Source organism: Saimiri boliviensis, chromosome 4 (genome assembly GCF_048565385.1).
Source record: "Saimiri boliviensis isolate mSaiBol1 chromosome 4, mSaiBol1.pri, whole genome shotgun sequence".
In the NCBI taxonomy this organism is placed as follows: Eukaryota; Metazoa; Chordata; class Mammalia; order Primates; family Cebidae; genus Saimiri; species Saimiri boliviensis.
The window spans coordinates 12976079-12994550 of NC_133452.1; the positions used below are offsets into that span (position 1 = coordinate 12976079).

Genomic DNA, 18472 nt, shown 5'->3' on the forward strand with positions numbered 1-18472 from the left:
GACTGACTTTTTAATAAAAAGGTTTTATTTACTTTTCTTTTCTTACTTTAAGTTTGGGGGTACATGTGCAGGGTGTGCAGGTTTGTTATAGAGGTAAATGTGTGCCATGGGGGTTTGTTATACAGAGAAGACTGATGTTTAATGTAGACATTTCGAAAGAAAAACGTATTCACTAATACTTGTAAACCAAATTTTTGTAAAACCCTGGAAACGCAGGTAAAAAGCATATTGGAGTAAAGGAAGAAAGACGTCTTTTGCAGTTTACGTTAGAGGGTAATAATCCGGCAGACATGGTTGCCCGCCTAGTGCTGCAGAAGAGAAATGACCTGTTTCGACATTCAGGCCGGCTCCACTCCAGCATTGACAGCTTCCCTGGAAACATCACTTGCAACGCTTGATTTCAGAATGACCCTTATTTACAAGCATTCACATTTATAGCTAAAAAAAAAAAAAAAAAAAAAAAAATCTCTCTTGCCAGTGTTTTTTTCCTTTCATAAAAAAAAAAAAAAAAAATGAATGCAACCTCTTGTAACTCCATTAATAGAGGAGGCTGGCAGGCTCTCTAGGACATCCCTACCTTTTGCCAGAAGCTACAAATGTATACTCTAAAGTAAACAATGGAAAGGTTACTGAAGGTTAAGTATATTCACACACTTCAGACGGCACGGCCAGGCTCCTAGCTGGGAAGATAATTTACGCCGGCACAAACCTGGTGCCCTAGTTCTGGTGGGGTTGCGGGAAATAGGGTGGGGAGAAGGAAGAGCTGATATGTCCCCAGGTCTACAGTGACTAGAGGTCAACCAGAGGGCACCTCTGTTTATAACCTGAGCCCCTTTCTCATTTATCTTCCACTGAGGATTCCCTAGTTGGATCCATGACAGGTTTTGTGACATCACCTGTCAGCTAATAATAGAAATTCAGTCAGCCACCTGCCAGCCAAGATGGATGGGTTTTTGGTTACAGACTCACTAATTGAATGTGGAGCTCTGTGCCCCACCCCTGCCCCACTTCTCCCAGCCTGGTCCCTCATTCCCCTCCCTGTCTCCAGCTTACAGGCTGCAGGGGCCATCTGGGGAGGCGCTTCCTACAGTGTTCATTGAAACTCCCCCATGACCTTCTCTAGATGCGTTAGAACAAGGCCCCCACTGGCACCTTCCAGATGCAAACCACATCCCAAGGCCTTGCCTAGGTTCATGTGGGAGTCTCAAGTCACTGGCTGAGCTCTGGTCGCTGGCAGACAGGAACCCAGACATCCGGTGTGAGAAGCCACACAGCAACTTGGCAGTGACATGGAGTGCAGCCCCAGCCGCCAAGGGGCTCAGGCCTCCCAGAGGCTGACAGAATTGACGCCCAGAGCTGTATTAGCCACCCCAAATCGAAACCCGACCAGAGACACACGACTTGGAATGCTCTTAGAATACAGTCAAAAGATTTGGGATTTTAGTTGGTTCAGAGCGACCCTTGGGGGGAAAAAAAACCTCAAATGTTTCTTCGGGATCTTTTAGTTGAGTTTGCCTGCATGTGCTGGTAAAAAATAAACTACAATTATGTTCTTCTGGGAAAACGTGACTTCAAAGAACACGTTTTTACTGTAAATTTGTGTCTAAAAATTTTGTAATAAATGAGACTCTAACATGGCCAAGAGTTAGGAGTAATTTTATTTTCCTTTAACGACAAAAATGTTTCCAAGACACTTTCCCCAATGGGAAAAGTGGGGCTGAAACTGGAGAGGCCACCTGCTGCCTGGGTGGGGTGAAGCCAGAGGCTTCTGAAGACCACGGTGCCTCTGTCTGCGACCCCGGGCGCCTGTGTGTTTCTGGAGCCCCCTGCATGTGCTCCGGGGGGCTGCGCGACCAGGAGCCTTTCCTTCCACTGCCTCCCGTGTCCCAGGATCTCGGCTCCCTCTAGACTACTGAGAAGAATGTATTACCAGGAGTGCGCCTGCAATTCAAGCTCTTTTGTGTAGTTAAAATGATAATGTTGCCATAAAAATGGCAGTTTAAAAAAGGGGGAAAGGAAAGGGCTGGCTGTTAAGAGAACAGGCCCTCCACTTTCTGAGGGATCTAGGCGCCTCAGCAGGGCTGCCCGTCCTGAAGCCGACGCACGCTGGGAGAGCTATTCTCCACACACGAGTGCGGACCATTCAGTTACACGAGTTCTTTCCTGGCAAATAAAACACACCCTTAGATCTTTGCAGACATCACCACTTTGGTCCCTACGCCCCACTGGGTTTTTATTTTGGAAAAATAGTTTCAGAGCTGTTCACAGGCAGCATGTTTTACTCTGTGAACTGAATGTAATGTTGTGAGATTTTTAAAATTAGATTTCCCAGTTTTTAAGGGACGCCAGAGTTGGCAAAGCCTTTGAATCTTTTAAGGATGAGGTTAGCGAGGATTTCTACTTGTTTTTAGAGCCTACAGATGTAATTCTAGGTATACTCACTACAAGTGCGCTTTGGGCCTAAAAAGTATTCATGTGAGATCCCTTGATTAGCAAGCGTGGATACCAGCTTTGCCATCCAGACAGCAGCTAGAGGAAATCACTAAAAGTGAAACAACTTCTTTCTCTGGCTTCAGTGTGTACACATTTCACCTGTTACAAAGGTATTTTCAGTACAGGCAGAGGTGTCTGGTGGGTATCGTGTATATTCTAGATCTACTACTCCCCAGCTACTTGGCTTTGGGCAAGGTACTTAGAATCCACGAGGCCTTCATTTTCTTATGGATTTTAAAATAGTTTCAGCGTCCCAGGGCTGATGTGAAGATGAAATCACAGCACTTAGAAAAGTACCTGGCACACTGGAAGTGCTCAGGAAATGGGGGCTGCCAGCCATGCTCAGAACAAGCTATGCCCAGGAGCGGTGGGCACAGCTGCACCTTTAGACAGGGACCAGGAACAGTGAGGCTACATGCTGAAGGTCGCTGACTGGGAGCCAGACACAGAGAAGTGAATGGTCCGGTCTACTGGAGTGAGCTCACCACCCGGCACTAAGGCGTCAATTTCTTCCCACCTCTACTATTGCATTTATCAGAATTATGTGATTTAGCAATTTCAAATTTGAAATCCAAACAGTAGAACGAAGGCTAGCAAGGAAACTGAAATGAACGGGAGGGTCTCGGTTAGTGGGGAGGGGACAGAAGGGAGCCAGCAGGCGTCACTGGTGTGCTGTGGCCTGTGAGCATGCTGGTGCTGAGCACTGCACCCATTCCTAAGACCCCTGGCTTCCAGGACAAGGCCGCAATGAACACCCGTTTCCAAAACGAGGCTGTGTGGATCCTTACCACGACAGTTTGCTAAATTCCCTAGAAGCGAGGACTTGCTGGGCAGGGGACATTAGAAGCTAAGCCCAGACTTCATTTTGCTAAAGTTCAGTTCTGCGGGTTCCCAACAGGCAGGGCTGACCCAAGCTGGCTGTCAAACCAGCAGGGTGTCACTTCCTAGAAGTGCTCCAGTGTTCAGACTGGCCACTGGGCATCGTTATTTTGTGTAGAGGTAGATGGAATCTTTTTGAATTCTTACATAAGGAAAAAACTTACATGGCTCAGAATCCGAAAGCCTGTTTTGATTAATGTCAAGCAAAAGAATGTGCCTTCCAAGCACCCACCAGAAATGGCCATATCCTAGATGTTATTTTCTAGTCCCTTAATATTGCCAATAGGAGTCCAATTAAGTAAACAAAATACACCGGAACTGCCGCCTCTCAAAGGTCCCGAGTGCTCTGTTGGCCTGATTGTGAAACGACCTTCCCCAAACATCCCAGCCAGGGTGCCTGGGCTTTCCTGGGCCAATGACTGCAGCGCCGCCACTTACCAGGAGATGGCGGCTGGAGCTTGGGCTGCTTCTTGGTGTCCCCGGTGCTGAAGACTTCTGGCGGGGGCTCCTCCCCGCGTTCGATCTTGCACTCGAAGGCAAACAGGTACTGAATATACTGCTTTTTCAGGGAGCTTGCTGCACTACTTGAGGTGCCAACGTTGAGGTTGGTTGCCAGCTCACGCCACTTCTTGTTTTTATTAACCTAGCAAAAAAAAAAAAAAAAAACAAAACCAAAAAAAAAAAAAAACAAAAAACAAACCCAACACGGCGGGATCACTGGTTTGCAGCAAAGTGGCTTGTTTAAAGCCAGGAGACAAAAAAAGCACTTAATGTCTTGGTTTACTTTTTTTTCATTTGCCGCTTTTAACTAATGCTCATTACTCCCACTCAGGAGTGCATAGGCAGCATTTACAGTTATAAAACCATTAGGGAACCTGCTGATGGCAAAGAAAAAGCTCTGCTCGGAGGTCCTTCTGCCCGCTGCGTCTCCCAGTGCCACACGCCCATCCCACCCCGCCTCCAATTAAGGAAAAAGGGCATCTCAAAACATTTAAAAAGCAACGGCGGCACTATTTTGCAATTTAGGTTTTCGGGCGCCGATGTGAAAGTGTTCATTCCAGCAGGTGCATGCTCCCCGGAGTAGGCCTGTGATTCTGGGCCGCACCTGTCCCCTCATCCCAAGACCGCTGGGGGTGTCAGGCAAAAGGAAAAGCAGCACCCTGGGCGAAGGTGAGTGAGCCCCGAGACCAACGGCCTCCAATGTAAAAAGCCCGACGCGGTGCCACTGGCCACCAGCCTTGCCGACGGGGCGGGCACACCTCTCTCTGTGAGGTGCTCTTACTCAAGGGGGCTTAGGCTGGAGACAACACAGTCGCAAAAGGAGGAGGAAGAAAGAGAACTACTGAAATGCGACATCAAAATCTGAGGCATTATTTTAACCTTTTGATTCCCACTTGGGAACAGGTTATGAAAGGTTAAACACGAATGAAACATGAAGATTTGCAAATAACTTGGGGAAGGTTTTGCCTTTTGAAGTCTCCTGCGTTGTGTAGCATGGGAGATGGTAAAGGGACAGTGGTTTTTAATGAAATAGCACATTTCTGGATTCAAACTTTCTCACACAGCTCTTATGTCCATTTGCTTAGTACTCGGTGGTGTATAATAAATTGTGCACGTTCCCTGAGATGCCTGCCGCCCTCTTTTGGCACTTAATGCAGGGCTGCAAACCGTGGGTCTGCGGGGAGCTTCAGGAATGGCAAGCCGGCGCGGCTCAGAATGACCTAGGAAGGAAGGCCGGGAGCGGGGCTTTGTGTGGTTGCAGCACCTGCTCCCAACCACATCTGATGCCTACGAGGTAGAGAGCATGATGGTGCGTAGATGAAGATGCAATCCAGCGACATTCCAGCAACCCTCATTAGTCAAGCCTGCAGTCAGTCTCGTGACAGACCCGGCCTGGCTATATACACTGCAGACACAGTCACAGTAAGGGCAGTAGCCAGACGGTACCTACTGAGTGCTGGCTGATAAGATCTAATCGTTTGAGCAGTCTTCGTGATTCTAACAAATCAATGTCACAAGGGGCTAGGTGCAGGGGAGAAAGGTCGGGTGATTCCAGGAGCAGAGGGCAAAGGAGTCCAGGTGCAGACGGGAAAGGTCAGGGGAGTCCAGGTTAGAGCAAAGTATGTCTCAATCATTCCCTTTGCTGACCAGCACTCACATGTGGTATCCCACGACTTAGCAGCTGATTAGGCAGAGTCTTGGGCAAGCTCTAATTCTTTGTGTCGTAGGTCTCAGTCCCCCATGGAATGGATTAGGCAGCTAAGGGGAAGGCTAAGCACAAAGAAGGCCTCCCCTTTCTCCCTCAAGATGCAGCGCTGAGACCATGGAGGCCCTCAGGACCCTGATGACTTGCCCTTGGATAGTCAGTGGCCCCGCCACCTTGGTGGGGTGTAGCGTGCCTGATTCTGACTGCCTGTTAGATTACCCTGGGCACAGAAGGTCTCACTTCATTGATGTGGAGTGGCAGCCCAGAGACCAACAGCTTTTAAAAGCTGCCCAGGCCATTCCAATACACAGCGAGGCTCAAGAATCACTGACAAATGGAAAGAGTATGTGTTTGAAGTCAGACAGACCTGGCCCCACCACCTACCCTGTGAGTGTCCCTGGGCTACAGTGTTACTGTATTTTTTAAAAATATATATTATTTTTTATTGAGACAGGGTCTTGCTCCGTCACATAGGCTGGAGTACAGTAGTGTGCTCAAAGCTCACGATAACATTGAACTCCTGGGCTCGAGCGATCCTTCCCCCTCAGTCTCCTGAATAGCTGGGACTACAGGTGTGCATCACCACGCCCGGCTAAGTTTTTCAGTTTTAACGGAGACAAGGTCTTACTAGGTTGCTCAGGCTAGTCTGCAGCTCCTGGCCTCAAGTGATCCTCCTGCCTTAAGTTCCCAAAGTGTTGGGACTACAGGTGTGAGCCACCGCATCTGGTCCTGTACTTGATTTTGTTATACAAGAGTTCTCTTATCTATGCTTTGGGGCTGGTGACTCATGTATTTAAGAAAGAGGCGCCGGGCGCGGTGGCTCAAGCCTGTAATCCCAGCACTTTGGGAGGCTGAGGTGGGTGGATCACAAGGTCAAGAGATCGAGACCATCCTGGTCAACATGGTGAAACCCCGTCTCTACTAAAAATACAAAAAAATTAGCTGGGCATGGTGGCACGTGCCTGTAATCCCAGCTACTCAGGAGGCTGAGGCAGGAGAGTTGCCTGAACCCAGGAGGCGGAGGTTGCGGTGAGCCGAGATCGCGCCATTGCACTCCAGCCTGAGTAACAAGAGTGAAACTCGGTCTCAAAAAAAAAAAAAAAAAAAAAAAGAAAGAGGCTACACAGTGAGTCCTTTTCCCTGTTCCTATGACAGGGCATGGCCCTACAGCTAGGCTCCTGATTAAGGAGTGAGGGCTACAGTGAGGAGAGCCAGATGCCTGGGCAATGAGACTTAAGAATGCACTTACTCCGGGAGTGAAGCAAGCACATGGTGACAGCTCCTTAATCTTGTACCCCAGGCAGCCCCCCCATCCCACCTGAGGCCTAGCCCACTGGAGGTCACAGTACTGACCCTCCTAACTGTCTGGTTGTTGTGGGAGTGGTCTGACAAGTAGGACTTAATTTTCTTGATAACCTGCTCTGGATAGAGGGAAGCAGTCAATGTGACTTGTATCTGACAGATAATTAATTCAGTCATTTGTTAAACATTTCTGAGTATTTACTACGCAATACTGGCAGATTCCAGAGAATTCTGGAGCTGTAAGGAAACCTACAGAAAAATCCAGTGTGGCCCACTGTATCAATGAGGAAACTGAGGTCCAGGTACATGACCTGCTGAGGTCACACTGTGGGTCAGTGGCACAGCCAGGGTCCCCCAGCGCTCCCTGACAGCACACAGACACGGGCTGCAGGGAGGCGATTTCCACCCGGGCGTAGCTTTCCCTTTGTGAGAAAAAAAAAACTTGAGTCCACACATTGAAAGAAAACTCTGTATGAGCTTATCCATAACACTGCCTTCTTCACTCCCTCCCTCACTCATTCTTACCTGGGCCAAACCCCCAATCTCTTTGACGCAGACATAGAGTCGGAACAGGTCCAGGGGCTTCTTGCCCACGGCAGGCAGACTTGAGACAGGAGAGCCTCTCTCTTCCATGAAGGTGAGGTATCGGTCGACCCAGAGCTTTCTCTCTGGTTCATTCCCCAGCTCATACACCTTTGTGATCTTCTCGCCAGTGGTGGTGGAGGAGCTGGACTTCTAGTACCCAGAAGCAGCATGTGAAGGGGGGGAATGGGTGGGCAGAGGGAGGGAAGGGGAGAGAAAACTAATGAGCTAGCAAATATAAGAGGAGAGATTAAAAACTACTGCTATCACACAACAATTAGGAATGAAGGCTACTAGTTCAGGCACAAACTATACATTTTCTTAATTAGGAATTTACTTTTACTTTAAATAAAAGGCCCAAACTCCCCGTTTTATGCACTTAAAAACAGAAACCAAGAATAACAAAGCCCCTTTTGGATATAAGCGTTGAATCCCAGAAGGCAAAATTCCAGTGACATCTCATATTATTTTTAAAAGTAAAAGGGTTCTAGCTCACGGAATGATCACAGTGAAATAAAAACTTTACATGTGATATTACAGAGCCCCAAACATTAAATGGACTCTTACTTTTCCTTATCAAAACAAGAACGGCTAAAGGGCGTCTTCATTAAAATGCTATCGTACCTGGAGGGTGAGCAACCACACGGCGCTTGCTGAAAAATATAAGGTAGATTCCCAGTCACAGGAACCAGTGGTGTGGGCTCTAAGCTTGGTGGGATTTTTTGTTTTGTTTTGTTTTGTTTTAGATAAACTAAGGAGCAACCAAAACTTTGGGATTTATTCATGACAGCTGGCTTGCCCTACTTAAGACTGCTTAAACTTCTCTGTCAAGGTAATGAACTATCAGGTAATTGTTCATTGCTTAAACAAAAGCAATAGACTGAGACATAGACTCCACGGTTTAACCATGTGCTATTTCATATCCCAACATATCGATGGATAAACATATGCATTTACTTTTATGCCCATGTATTTATATGCTCGTGTGTTTTATACAGATACTCTAGTTCTTGGGTTTTTATGGATCTGCTTTTACCTGACTCTAAAATATCAAGAGTTGCCGTTTCTGAACACCTGAAGCCTACCCTATGGATTCCATAATCTGGACAAGCAGGTGGGCCAACTGTTTTTCTTCCCTTTCTTTTATATCTATATATTTGTAAAAATATTTACAATATTTGCAATACCAGGGTTATTGTGTAAAATCATGTCTCAGTTCTCAATAAAGATTTCTTGGAACAATAATTTACTTCATTTATTTATGTATACCTAGGTTATTATTTGCAATATAGAGCAATGGTTATAGAGAGAATTCTTTTTTTTCCCTTTTTCTTTATTTAGCTTAACAAGAATTTTAAACATATTTCTGAAAGTTTAGGGGGTTAAATAACATGGCTGCCATTGAGGCTAGATGTTACCTTATTTAGCAAAATGATCTCCAGTAAAAGTAGGTCCCTGAGAAAGGACGCCTGAGAATGAAATGGACTCGGCACGTGAAGCAGCCGCTTTCCCTTTGACTAGCACGTGACTCCACAGAGTCTTTGGGCTGAATTTCTAAGCCTTCAGCTTTAGGATTACTGAGGCAAAACATCTTTATCAAATATATAATGGTGATACAGCTGATGTAAACAAAAAACGTAGAATGATGAAAATAGTTGTTTTATATTTTAGATTATACTTCGATGCTGAGGCTACACTTCAAGTTACCTAAAAATTACTTTAGTTAAAGAGTTTAAAATATATGTATGTATACATATTCATATATATGTGTGAAAATATGTATGTCTATAAACCCATATGTACACTTAGAATATAGAAACTACATACCCAAATGATACGTTTTTAAAATTTCTTTTCCAGATTCTTGTACGTGAGGCCTACTTGACTAGGAAAAGCGGCTGCTCTAACACACTTTCCACCACAGCACCTCAGAGGCTCTGCCATCATTAACGGGATAGTTATTAATAACAGGTTCCTAAATTTCAGTATGGAGTATTTTATTTTTTACATTAACGGGATAGTTATTATTAAGAGGTTTCTAAATTTTGGCATGGAGATTTTCTTTTTCCTTTGGGGAGTTACACTTAAAAAAATGGGTCCAGTGTTTTTCAAAAGTGAAAATTTGAAATAAGAACATGAGGAACAAAGCATTAAAATCTATAATCAGGTAACAGTAAAACAACTTCCCTCTTGCATTTTGTTCGGAAAAAATTGAGGTAAAGGTTTGAGATTCAACTTAAAGATAAGACAAATAAAAACAATCATTTCAATTTAAATTGCTCCTATTAGCTCCTCTAATATCCTGTCTGTAAAATCCAGCTGCCATTCCTGGTTTGGTTTTCTCTAAACTGAAACTGGGGAATGGTTCTGGATGAATAATCATGAACCGAGCAATGGGGCACAGAAATGCTGGTTCCTTCCTCTGAAGGGACTGGATTCTTATAAGCTGGAATAGGCCTGAGATAATGATGTACGCAGTTTGACTATATATTAACTTTTCTCTCCTTAGTTAAATAAGCTGAAGTTTAATTAACTTGTACGTATCTCGATCTGTTGTCGTAACTTTAGAAAAGTGTAATGAAGATGGTTTCTAATAGAATAGTGTTATTTTTCATAATTTTTAGATCTTCTAAAAAGCATTTTTATGGCACCATAATGTAGGAAAATGCATCTGCACGGAATGGACATGGTCAGGCCTCAGTTTATGTGATAAATCCTGAAGAGGACTCAAAGCTGCCTCACTAAGCTAAACCAGGGCCTCAGTTTCCCCACTGCCACACTCTTCACTTTTCCTTTGCAGCACTATGTCACATACTACATCAAACTCTATGTTTTGCACATGATCATCTGCCTGACACCCACTTTTCCGACTAGATTCTACGTTCCACTGGCACAGTTTGTGGGGATCACCAACGCTCAGGTGGTGCCCTGTATGCTGGAGGCTGTGACAGCATTTTTCTCTGTGAATGATTACTCCAATGGATGAAAAGTGTGTGAAAAGCCTGGCAGCATGCTAACAGGAATTAACAGCTGATTCAGATACCCTATAAACAGGATTTCACTGGGCACGGGGCGGAGTGAGCGTGGGCAGTCTAGCAAGGCTGGAGGCTGAGCAAGGGGTTAGGCTCGTTACCAGCGCTCAACGCCTCCACCCCAGCTTAAGGTTTGCACTGGGCAGACCATGACCACAGCCAGTACCTGGTGTCTGAACAGAAGGTGACTAAAGACGTCACTCTCATCACTGACCAGGCTCCAAACATACTAACTATCCTTGTTCAGAGGCACTGGCTTTGGATGAAGGTCTTCATTTACACGCATCCAGTGGGCAAACAAACTTGTCCTTCAGGAAGATGGCTTCACTCTTCCTAGTCACTAAGGCCTACCTAGTACTGCTTCAGTGTTGTAAAAACTGTATCCTACGGCTGTGAAACTTTTGTGGAGGCAAGAAAAAGGAATGGAAATTGCTGTAAAATTACAGCAAGACATTATTATGGTGCCACAAATGTTTTCCTTGCATATACTTTAATTAAGCCTATAAGTACATTTTCCTCAAGTCTTTTAGGCAGATTTACATTTCAGCAGTCTTTACCATATGCCTGGTAATATGTGTATGTGTATGTGTATGGACAAATGTTTATTTTTATTTTAGAATGTTTTCTAACAAAACAATGATGGTTCACAGCACACTGTCAAAGCATAGAACATCTTCATCATTTAGCCTTTTCCAGACCTGCTGTTAGGCTTTATTGAGGACACTATTAAGGGCAATTTTAAGTCCAAATTGAAGTGGCATCTCAGAAAGAGCAGTTAACTATTCCGGGGTTGCATGTATTTGCTGTGATTTGATGGCAGAGATAATGTAGGGTCCTTCATTATAGTCTCCTTTGCTCCCCTTTTTGAGTTAGCGTCTCATTCAAAAAAGTGGCTGTTTTTTCAACACAGAGCAATCGTCTGACATCTTCCACTACTGTGAGCTTCATTTTCTCTTGTTCCTGTCTACCACAGGAGCCAGAAGTTTGCCTGTAAATCCTTCAAACTATTTATGGTACAGGAAGAAATCATGTATATGGAAATATTTAGAAAAATATACAATTTCAAGTTTATAATCAGAAAGCAAAGTTTACAATTCAGTTTGCTATTGTCTTAAATTAAAGAAGAAAAGTCGATTTTGATAAAGTTTTCTACAGTGGATGGAGATAATCTAACTAATAAATTAAAATATTGTGACTATCTCGAGCCTTCTTTAGAAGTCAATGAAATTAGCAAGATGAAAGTTTTAAACAATAATAAAATGGTCTACTGTTAGTCTTTGTTTTTAATACGTTCTTATTCTTAATCATTATCTTAAGTTTTTTGCTTTTTTTTTTTTTTTATAGAAGGAGTCATGCTCTGTTGCCTAGGCTGGAGTGCAGTGGTGCAATCTTGGCTCACTGCAACCTCTGCCTCGCGGGTTCAAGTGATTCTCCTGCCTCAGCCTCCAGAGTAGCGGGGACTACAGGGGCGTGCCACCACGCCCAGCTGATTTTTGTATTTTTAGTAGAGATGGGGTTTAACTTTTTTGGCCAGGATGGTCTCAATCTCTTGACCTTGTGATCGGCCTGCCTCGGCCTCCCAAAGTGCTGGGATTACAGGCATGAGCCATTGAACCTGGTCTATTATCTTAAGTTTTGGAGATTATTATTTTTAACCTCTGAAATTCTCCCTGTGGGCCAACACACAAATACTTTTGAAAAGTTATTTGAATTCTAACTGTTAACTTGAGAGCATTACTGATTCAGAAATGCTTTTCTTGTTAAAAAAAGAAAACAAAACAAAAAACCAGGGTAGACTATGAGGGGAAAACACACAATGTTTACTGCCTTCTGAGACTCAAAGCAAATAACATAAAGACATCAAAATGCAGGAGTCGCGCCCATTCCTGCTAGTTCTGATGGACACATCCTTGAAGCACTGTCCGCTATACCCATCCTAGAAGCGCTCTGTCTGCTATACCCATCCTAGAAGCGCTGTCCGCTATACCCATCCTAGAAGTGTTGTCTGCTATACCCATCCATCCTAGAAGCGCTCTGTCTGCTATACCCATCCTAGAAGCGCTCTGTCCGCTATACCCGTCCTAGAAGCGCTCTGTCCGCTATACCCATCCTAGAAGCGCTCTGTCTGCTATACCCATCCTAGAAGCACTGTCCGCTATACCCATCCTCAAAGCACTCTGTCTGCTATACCCATCCTAGAAGTGCTGTCCGCTATACCCATCCTAGAAGCGCTGTCCGCTATACCCATCCTAGAAGCGCTGTCCGCTATACCCATCGTAGAAGCGCTGTCCGCTATACCCATCCTAGAAGCGCTGTCCGCTATACCCATCCTAGAAGCGCTGTCCGCTATACCCATCCTAGAAGCGCTCTGTCCGCTATACCCATCCTAGAAGCGCTCTGTCCGCTATACCCATCCTAGAAGCGCTGTCTGCTATACTCATCCTAGAAGCGCTCTGTCTGCTATACTCATCCTAGAAGTGCTCTGTCTGCTATACCCATCCTAGAAGCGCTGTCCACTATACCCATCCTAGAAGTGCTTTCTGTTTCATCTCGGGGCTGCAAAATCGAAACGTAGCTACAGAGAAGGTAAGAGCGAATAGCGCCCTTTCTTCCTCTGAAAGGGAAAATGCTGGTTATCCTAGAGCTGCATGTGAATTTTACAAACATTTAGTAGAACAACCAATTCTATAAACCTTCAGGGTCTATCTGTTTAAACCAGTGAATGGATAATTAATAGCAGCCTCCTTTTGGGGTTTTGACTGGATTGCCAGATTCTGCACAGCGAGGGTCTTCTTCCCTCCAACCTGCCTTCCTGAGCCGTGCTCGTCAATACATCGTCTTACAGAAACGAGCATGTTAATTGTGCCTTCTTGGCAAGTAATTGCATGTTAGGGTTTTTTTTTTTTTTTAATCTTTTGATTCTTTAAATGAATGTAAAATAAAGGTTACTATAGCACCATTACTTTTTCTTATTTTTTTCTAATGGCACAGAATTTCTTTAGTAGGAAACTAAAGGTCCAATCCTCAGGTCAGAAGAACATTGAGGCTTAAAAAATTCCCTGATACATCCATGACATTTTTGTTATAATTTATCTGTCATAAAGAAATCAACACTTAATTTCAAGATTATCAGCAGTCTTGTGCAATTTATTCTATTTCAACTGATTCTAACATAGGTACACATTATCAAACGAAAATTTCATTCGCATGCTAACATTTCTTCTATGTTTTTATTAATTTCAGACAAATGGGTTGAAAATAAAGCAGGGCTGATGTTACACTACATCATACCCAGACTGACTATTTATTTCCTTCAGGTAGGCAGTTTTGAAATAGATAGAACATGTAAAATACAGGTCAGGGGCCAAACTTGTCATTACGTCAATGGCTGCTATTAGTTCCCATATAAATGGAGAAGTAACGCATTTAAAAAATCTTCTATAAGTGCAGAATGGATTAGACATTTTAGAAAAGTCACTGTGTGAAGGAGTTTCGACCCAGTTAACACACTCGCATGCTTTGTATAGAGGTACTTCTTTATAACAGCTTTTTCATGACCAGATATCAACTTCTTTGATGCACACAAACTTTATTTTGTCACTAATATAATTACTTATAAAGAAAACCCTTTCATGGATAAATAATAAAGAAAAAGTCTTATAAAACAAATAAACAAGCAAGCATTCAAGTAGAATTAATTAATTATCAAAAAACCCCAAAAAAAACAAAAGCAAAAAAAAACCAGAGCCACTTACAGGGCTTGATGGAGTCTTTGGCCAGCCTGGGCTGCTAATGCTATCACTTTCATCTCCATGAAATGAGGAGATGCTAGCAGAGCTGGGGGACATTGGGGAAGGGACTGGCAGGTTGCCTGGGGTTGGGGGCTGAGAAATACCCTGAGAGCTGTGGCTATCCTGTGGTAGAGGAATAAAAAAAAAAAAAAGTGACAAAGGTAGGGCAAACTTTATTTAAAATAACAAAAAGTACATCCACTTTAACAAACTAATTTTTTATATATATTATATATATATATAAAGACATGTACAAACAAACACACAAAACCACACATAGATAAACGTATTAAAACAACATTCTTAATTAGTAGAATTGGGTAAGTCTGCTGGATGCTGGAGAAGGCCACTCGCCACCATGCTTACTTCAAGCTTACATGGAATGCTAAGCATGGGTTACCCCTTATGAAAGAAAGAAAAAAAAAAAGCTGTTCACCTTATTTATCAAATAAGGCAGGAAAGCAAAATATTAAGTATGTTGTTGTTGCTGAGGCGGCCAAAACAGGAAGCTATAAACTGAAGGCAGAGAAAATGGCTGCAAGTACCGAGGCCAGGCAAGACCCCTGCTTCTCCCCACCCCGAAGCATTTTTCTTAGATGGATCTTGTCCCTCCACCCATCTCCCTCCGCCGTGAGTTAATGCCATAAGAACTAGTAACTTTCAGATCCACACCATGAAGGGGCCGGGGAAAGAAGAGAAGACTACAAACATGTCGCACAAAATGAAGGCATGCAGAAGAGACCAAACGAAAAAAAAAGTGTCGGCCAACACCAGTGAGAGGGGACGACATGGCAGCTTTTTGCTAGGCAGACCCCACATTGCGTGCAGAGGCGGAAGGAAGTACCTTTGACTTGCTCTCGGGCTGTGGAGTGCCTTCTTCTTTGCCGTCTGCTTTGAGAGGCAGGGGCAGTTTGGATTCACCAGGAGACATCATATCTGCAAGACCCATAGATGCTAATCGAAAACAGGAGAAAGAGTTTAGGATTATATGTGTGATTTGTCAGACTGTGTTCCTGCCAGCACAAGTTACAGAGTGAAGCAGGAGGCCCTCGCCTTTCCCTTGTAGGAAGAAAAGAAAAAAGACATTGTAATGGGAGCATATTAATTTCTGAAATGCAAACAGCACCGCATTCTGGTAATCCTTTTTTAACTGAAAAAAAAAAAAAAAAAAAAGGGTAGGCATTCTTTATGCTTAAGACCCAAACCACTGAAGGTCAACTTATATCAATATTATTTTTTCAAAATTATTATACCTTTAAAAGAGTAAGCAACAAGTGGAAATAAGGCAAATGTTTAAATTACTAATCAGGTGTTAGAAGCAAAGGCTGGTGTGCCCATTTTTTACCTAGGTACCAGGGGAGTTAGCGCCTTCTTCATTTCATAGGTACAAATAATTTATAGCTTGCAAGATTGTTTGACGCTTCCCAGTGTTTCTTTTGAAAACCTTATCTATTGCATGTGGTCCAGTCCACAATAAGGGAAGACAATCATAGCAGATGGCTTCAAAAACAATAATTACAAATAAATTGTTGAAGGAAAGGATTTCCGATTACTTTGCAATGGCACTGGGATCCTTTCAGTGTGTCTGAGAGACTGGTCTTCAACCCTCACAGCAGCTCAACCCCCCAGGTCAGAGGCCCACAGCAGTTCCAGAGTCAACACCACACTTTGACCCTAGGATCAGAAATCCAATCAATTCTACCTAGGCTTCGGCATGAAAGGTTCATCAAAGAACAACTGACTTCTACACATTCATTGCAGATACCAGCAGACATTTTCAGGTTAGAAATAGATATCTTTTTAGTGGAAGAACAAGGCTACAGTAAGGAATCAGTGTAGCTATCCAGGGAATAACAGCTGATTTCTAGAGTACCCCACTGTGAGAACCATCTGCGCAACACGGGGCCGCGAGTGAGGCACCGACCAGATGTGAAGAGTCAGGGTGAGGAAGAGCGGGAAGGAGAGAGAGGGGAGAGAATGGTGAGCCTTGCACAGGAGTGGGAACCAGAAACCCGGCCTATTTCAGATGAAAACAAACCTGAGGTTTTATGAACAGCGCCCATTCTACATTCTGCAAATGAAAGTGCTGGCTCAACCGAGGCGGGACACATGTAGCATAATGTGCCAAGAAAAAAAAAAAAAGCTTTAAAAACAGCTCCGCAGATTGCCCACTACAAAATGATTATTGCACATATTCATGTATTACTATGTTTTAGAAAATAATTAGTTTTAATTACAGCAGTGAGAGAGTGAGCAGGCTCTGGTGAATTAGCTGGCAAGCTTTGTGGTGCTAATTTGCTAATATCGTTAGCATCACTGCAGGTTGAGACCACAGGTCCTGCCAAAAAAGCCTACCCTGCCACGTGCCCACGAGTCCACATCAGCACACTCAACAATGCACTTTGAAATCCCGTCTTTTCCACGGGCACATTGGCTGGTTTTTCAAAGCCCATTTGCAGCCCAGTCAGTCCTTAAAGTCATCACAACACACACAAATCATAATTGGGATGTTTGTCTTTTTTTCAAATTACTTTCAATACTTAGACTTTAAGAACTGGAACAAAAAGCTTTTTCAAGTGATGCAGCTGCAGAGAAAAATCTATTGGGATCAGCTAAAAATGCTGTTATTTTTGTGAATGTGTGAAACCTCAAGCAGCTGAGAGATATTACACCGCAAAGCCCGCCCTGTTCAAAGCAGCGGATTGGACTGCTTCCACCCAGTTTTGTCTCTTGGGTCTAACGAGATAGGAATTAGTAAACCTGTACACTAAAAAACACCCTTTTCAGAAGAAGAGAAGGATAAAAGGGCAAGATGAGTGCGAAAAGAGGGGCTTGTTTATGGGAGTCCGCATGTCCTAGCTGGCTGACTCTGGGGTCAAAGGAATGACAGCCGAAACAATTCCAGAGAAAGCAGTCAAGTCATGGCCACAGGGCTCCGGCGGCACCGAGCTTCTCCAATGGTTTTAAGTGATAGTTTTGTCAGTATTTACAATACATTATGTACGAATATTATTTTGAAAGTAGGAATAGTAAGATTCTATTTTACGCATTAAATGTGTTAGCGTACACAAAAGCAACTTGCAAGCATAAAGAACTAGGCCAATATGTATTATGGAAATGACTGACTAAATTTACACTGATTTGAAAATCAGACTTACATGAATATAAACATATTGTTGGTCTGAAATTCCCCAAATTTCTTCATTCTCTATTATGTATTTTAAAACAAGCATTTTGGGTGTGCAAATAAAAAAATGATCAAAAGTGGGACTGTGCAATTATTTTGAGAGATAAACAGGGATAGAATTTACAGTAATACATAGCTCTAGTTAATATTTTTGCCTTATAAAATGTACACTTGATTTTACTAAATGGATCAGAAGGGCTTTCCTTACTGTGGCTTTTACTATTCTTTTTGTTGAAATGTTTCTTACCAGAATTCTCAATGAATCACGGCAAAGAGCCATATGCCTCCCAAGGCAATGGGCCTCCAGGGCCCCACTTCTCCTTTCCCAGAAGAGAAGGGCCACTACTACTAGCTGCTAAATCAAGGCACTGCTCTTTCTCCTACTGACATGAGTAATCCGGTATGTAAAGTTCAGACATAAAAAGGGGCAGTAAAGAATCTGTGATTGCAGCAAGTGCTGCTTGAGTACCGTAAATACCTTTCAAGCACCAGACTCTGGCTTTACCACTGAAATTTAAGAACTGGAATGATTTCTTAAAGTGTAAGTGTGGGTCAAGATCCTAAGGCAGCTATTCCACACTGAATTGAATATATTCAAAAGGAACAGAAAGAACGTATGACATGAGGAAAACCGAGCTTCGACACTCATGCCTGCTTTCTTCCGCTTCCTGGACTCAGTCTCCTTACAAAGCCTGCAAAGTCATTCCCAGAAGATGGTGAAATAGGGTGAGAAATGCACAGTTCTTCTCTTTTCATGGTAATATACCAGACTGCACAGTATCTTACTGTTTTTGAAAACACAGAGGGCTGATCTATGTATGTACATCTGTGGATGTTTGTGACTATGTTTACAAGTGGAGACATACAAAGTCCACCATGAAGATAACACACACAGGGTCTGGGAAGGGCTTGGGAGAAGCGCTGCTCTCACTGGATCTGCAAGGCCTGGAGGACCCTCCATGGGGCAGGGTGGCCGCCGAGTACCCTGGAGGCCCTGCAT

General features: G+C 43.5%; 1 protein-coding gene across 9 annotated transcripts in view; it reads right to left on the reverse strand.

Moving 5' to 3' along the window:
* ARID1B (AT-rich interaction domain 1B) overlaps positions 1-18472 on the reverse strand; it is a 438299-nt gene that overhangs the window by 24392 nt on the left and 395435 nt on the right. For 6 of the 9 annotated variants that reach the window (XM_074397218.1, XM_074397219.1, XM_039467051.2 and 3 more), the window contains 4 exons: positions 15130-15239; positions 14250-14408; positions 7406-7615; positions 3811-4015 (listed from right to left, as the gene is read on the reverse strand). In XM_074397218.1, coding sequence (XP_074253319.1) covers positions 3811-4015; positions 7406-7615; positions 14250-14408; positions 15130-15239 — 684 coding nt within the window. The remainder of the gene's footprint in view (positions 1-3810; positions 4016-7405; positions 7616-14249; positions 14409-15129; positions 15240-18472) is intronic. The other 3 variants (XM_039467048.2, XM_039467065.2, XM_039467060.2) reach the window with 1 other exon arrangement.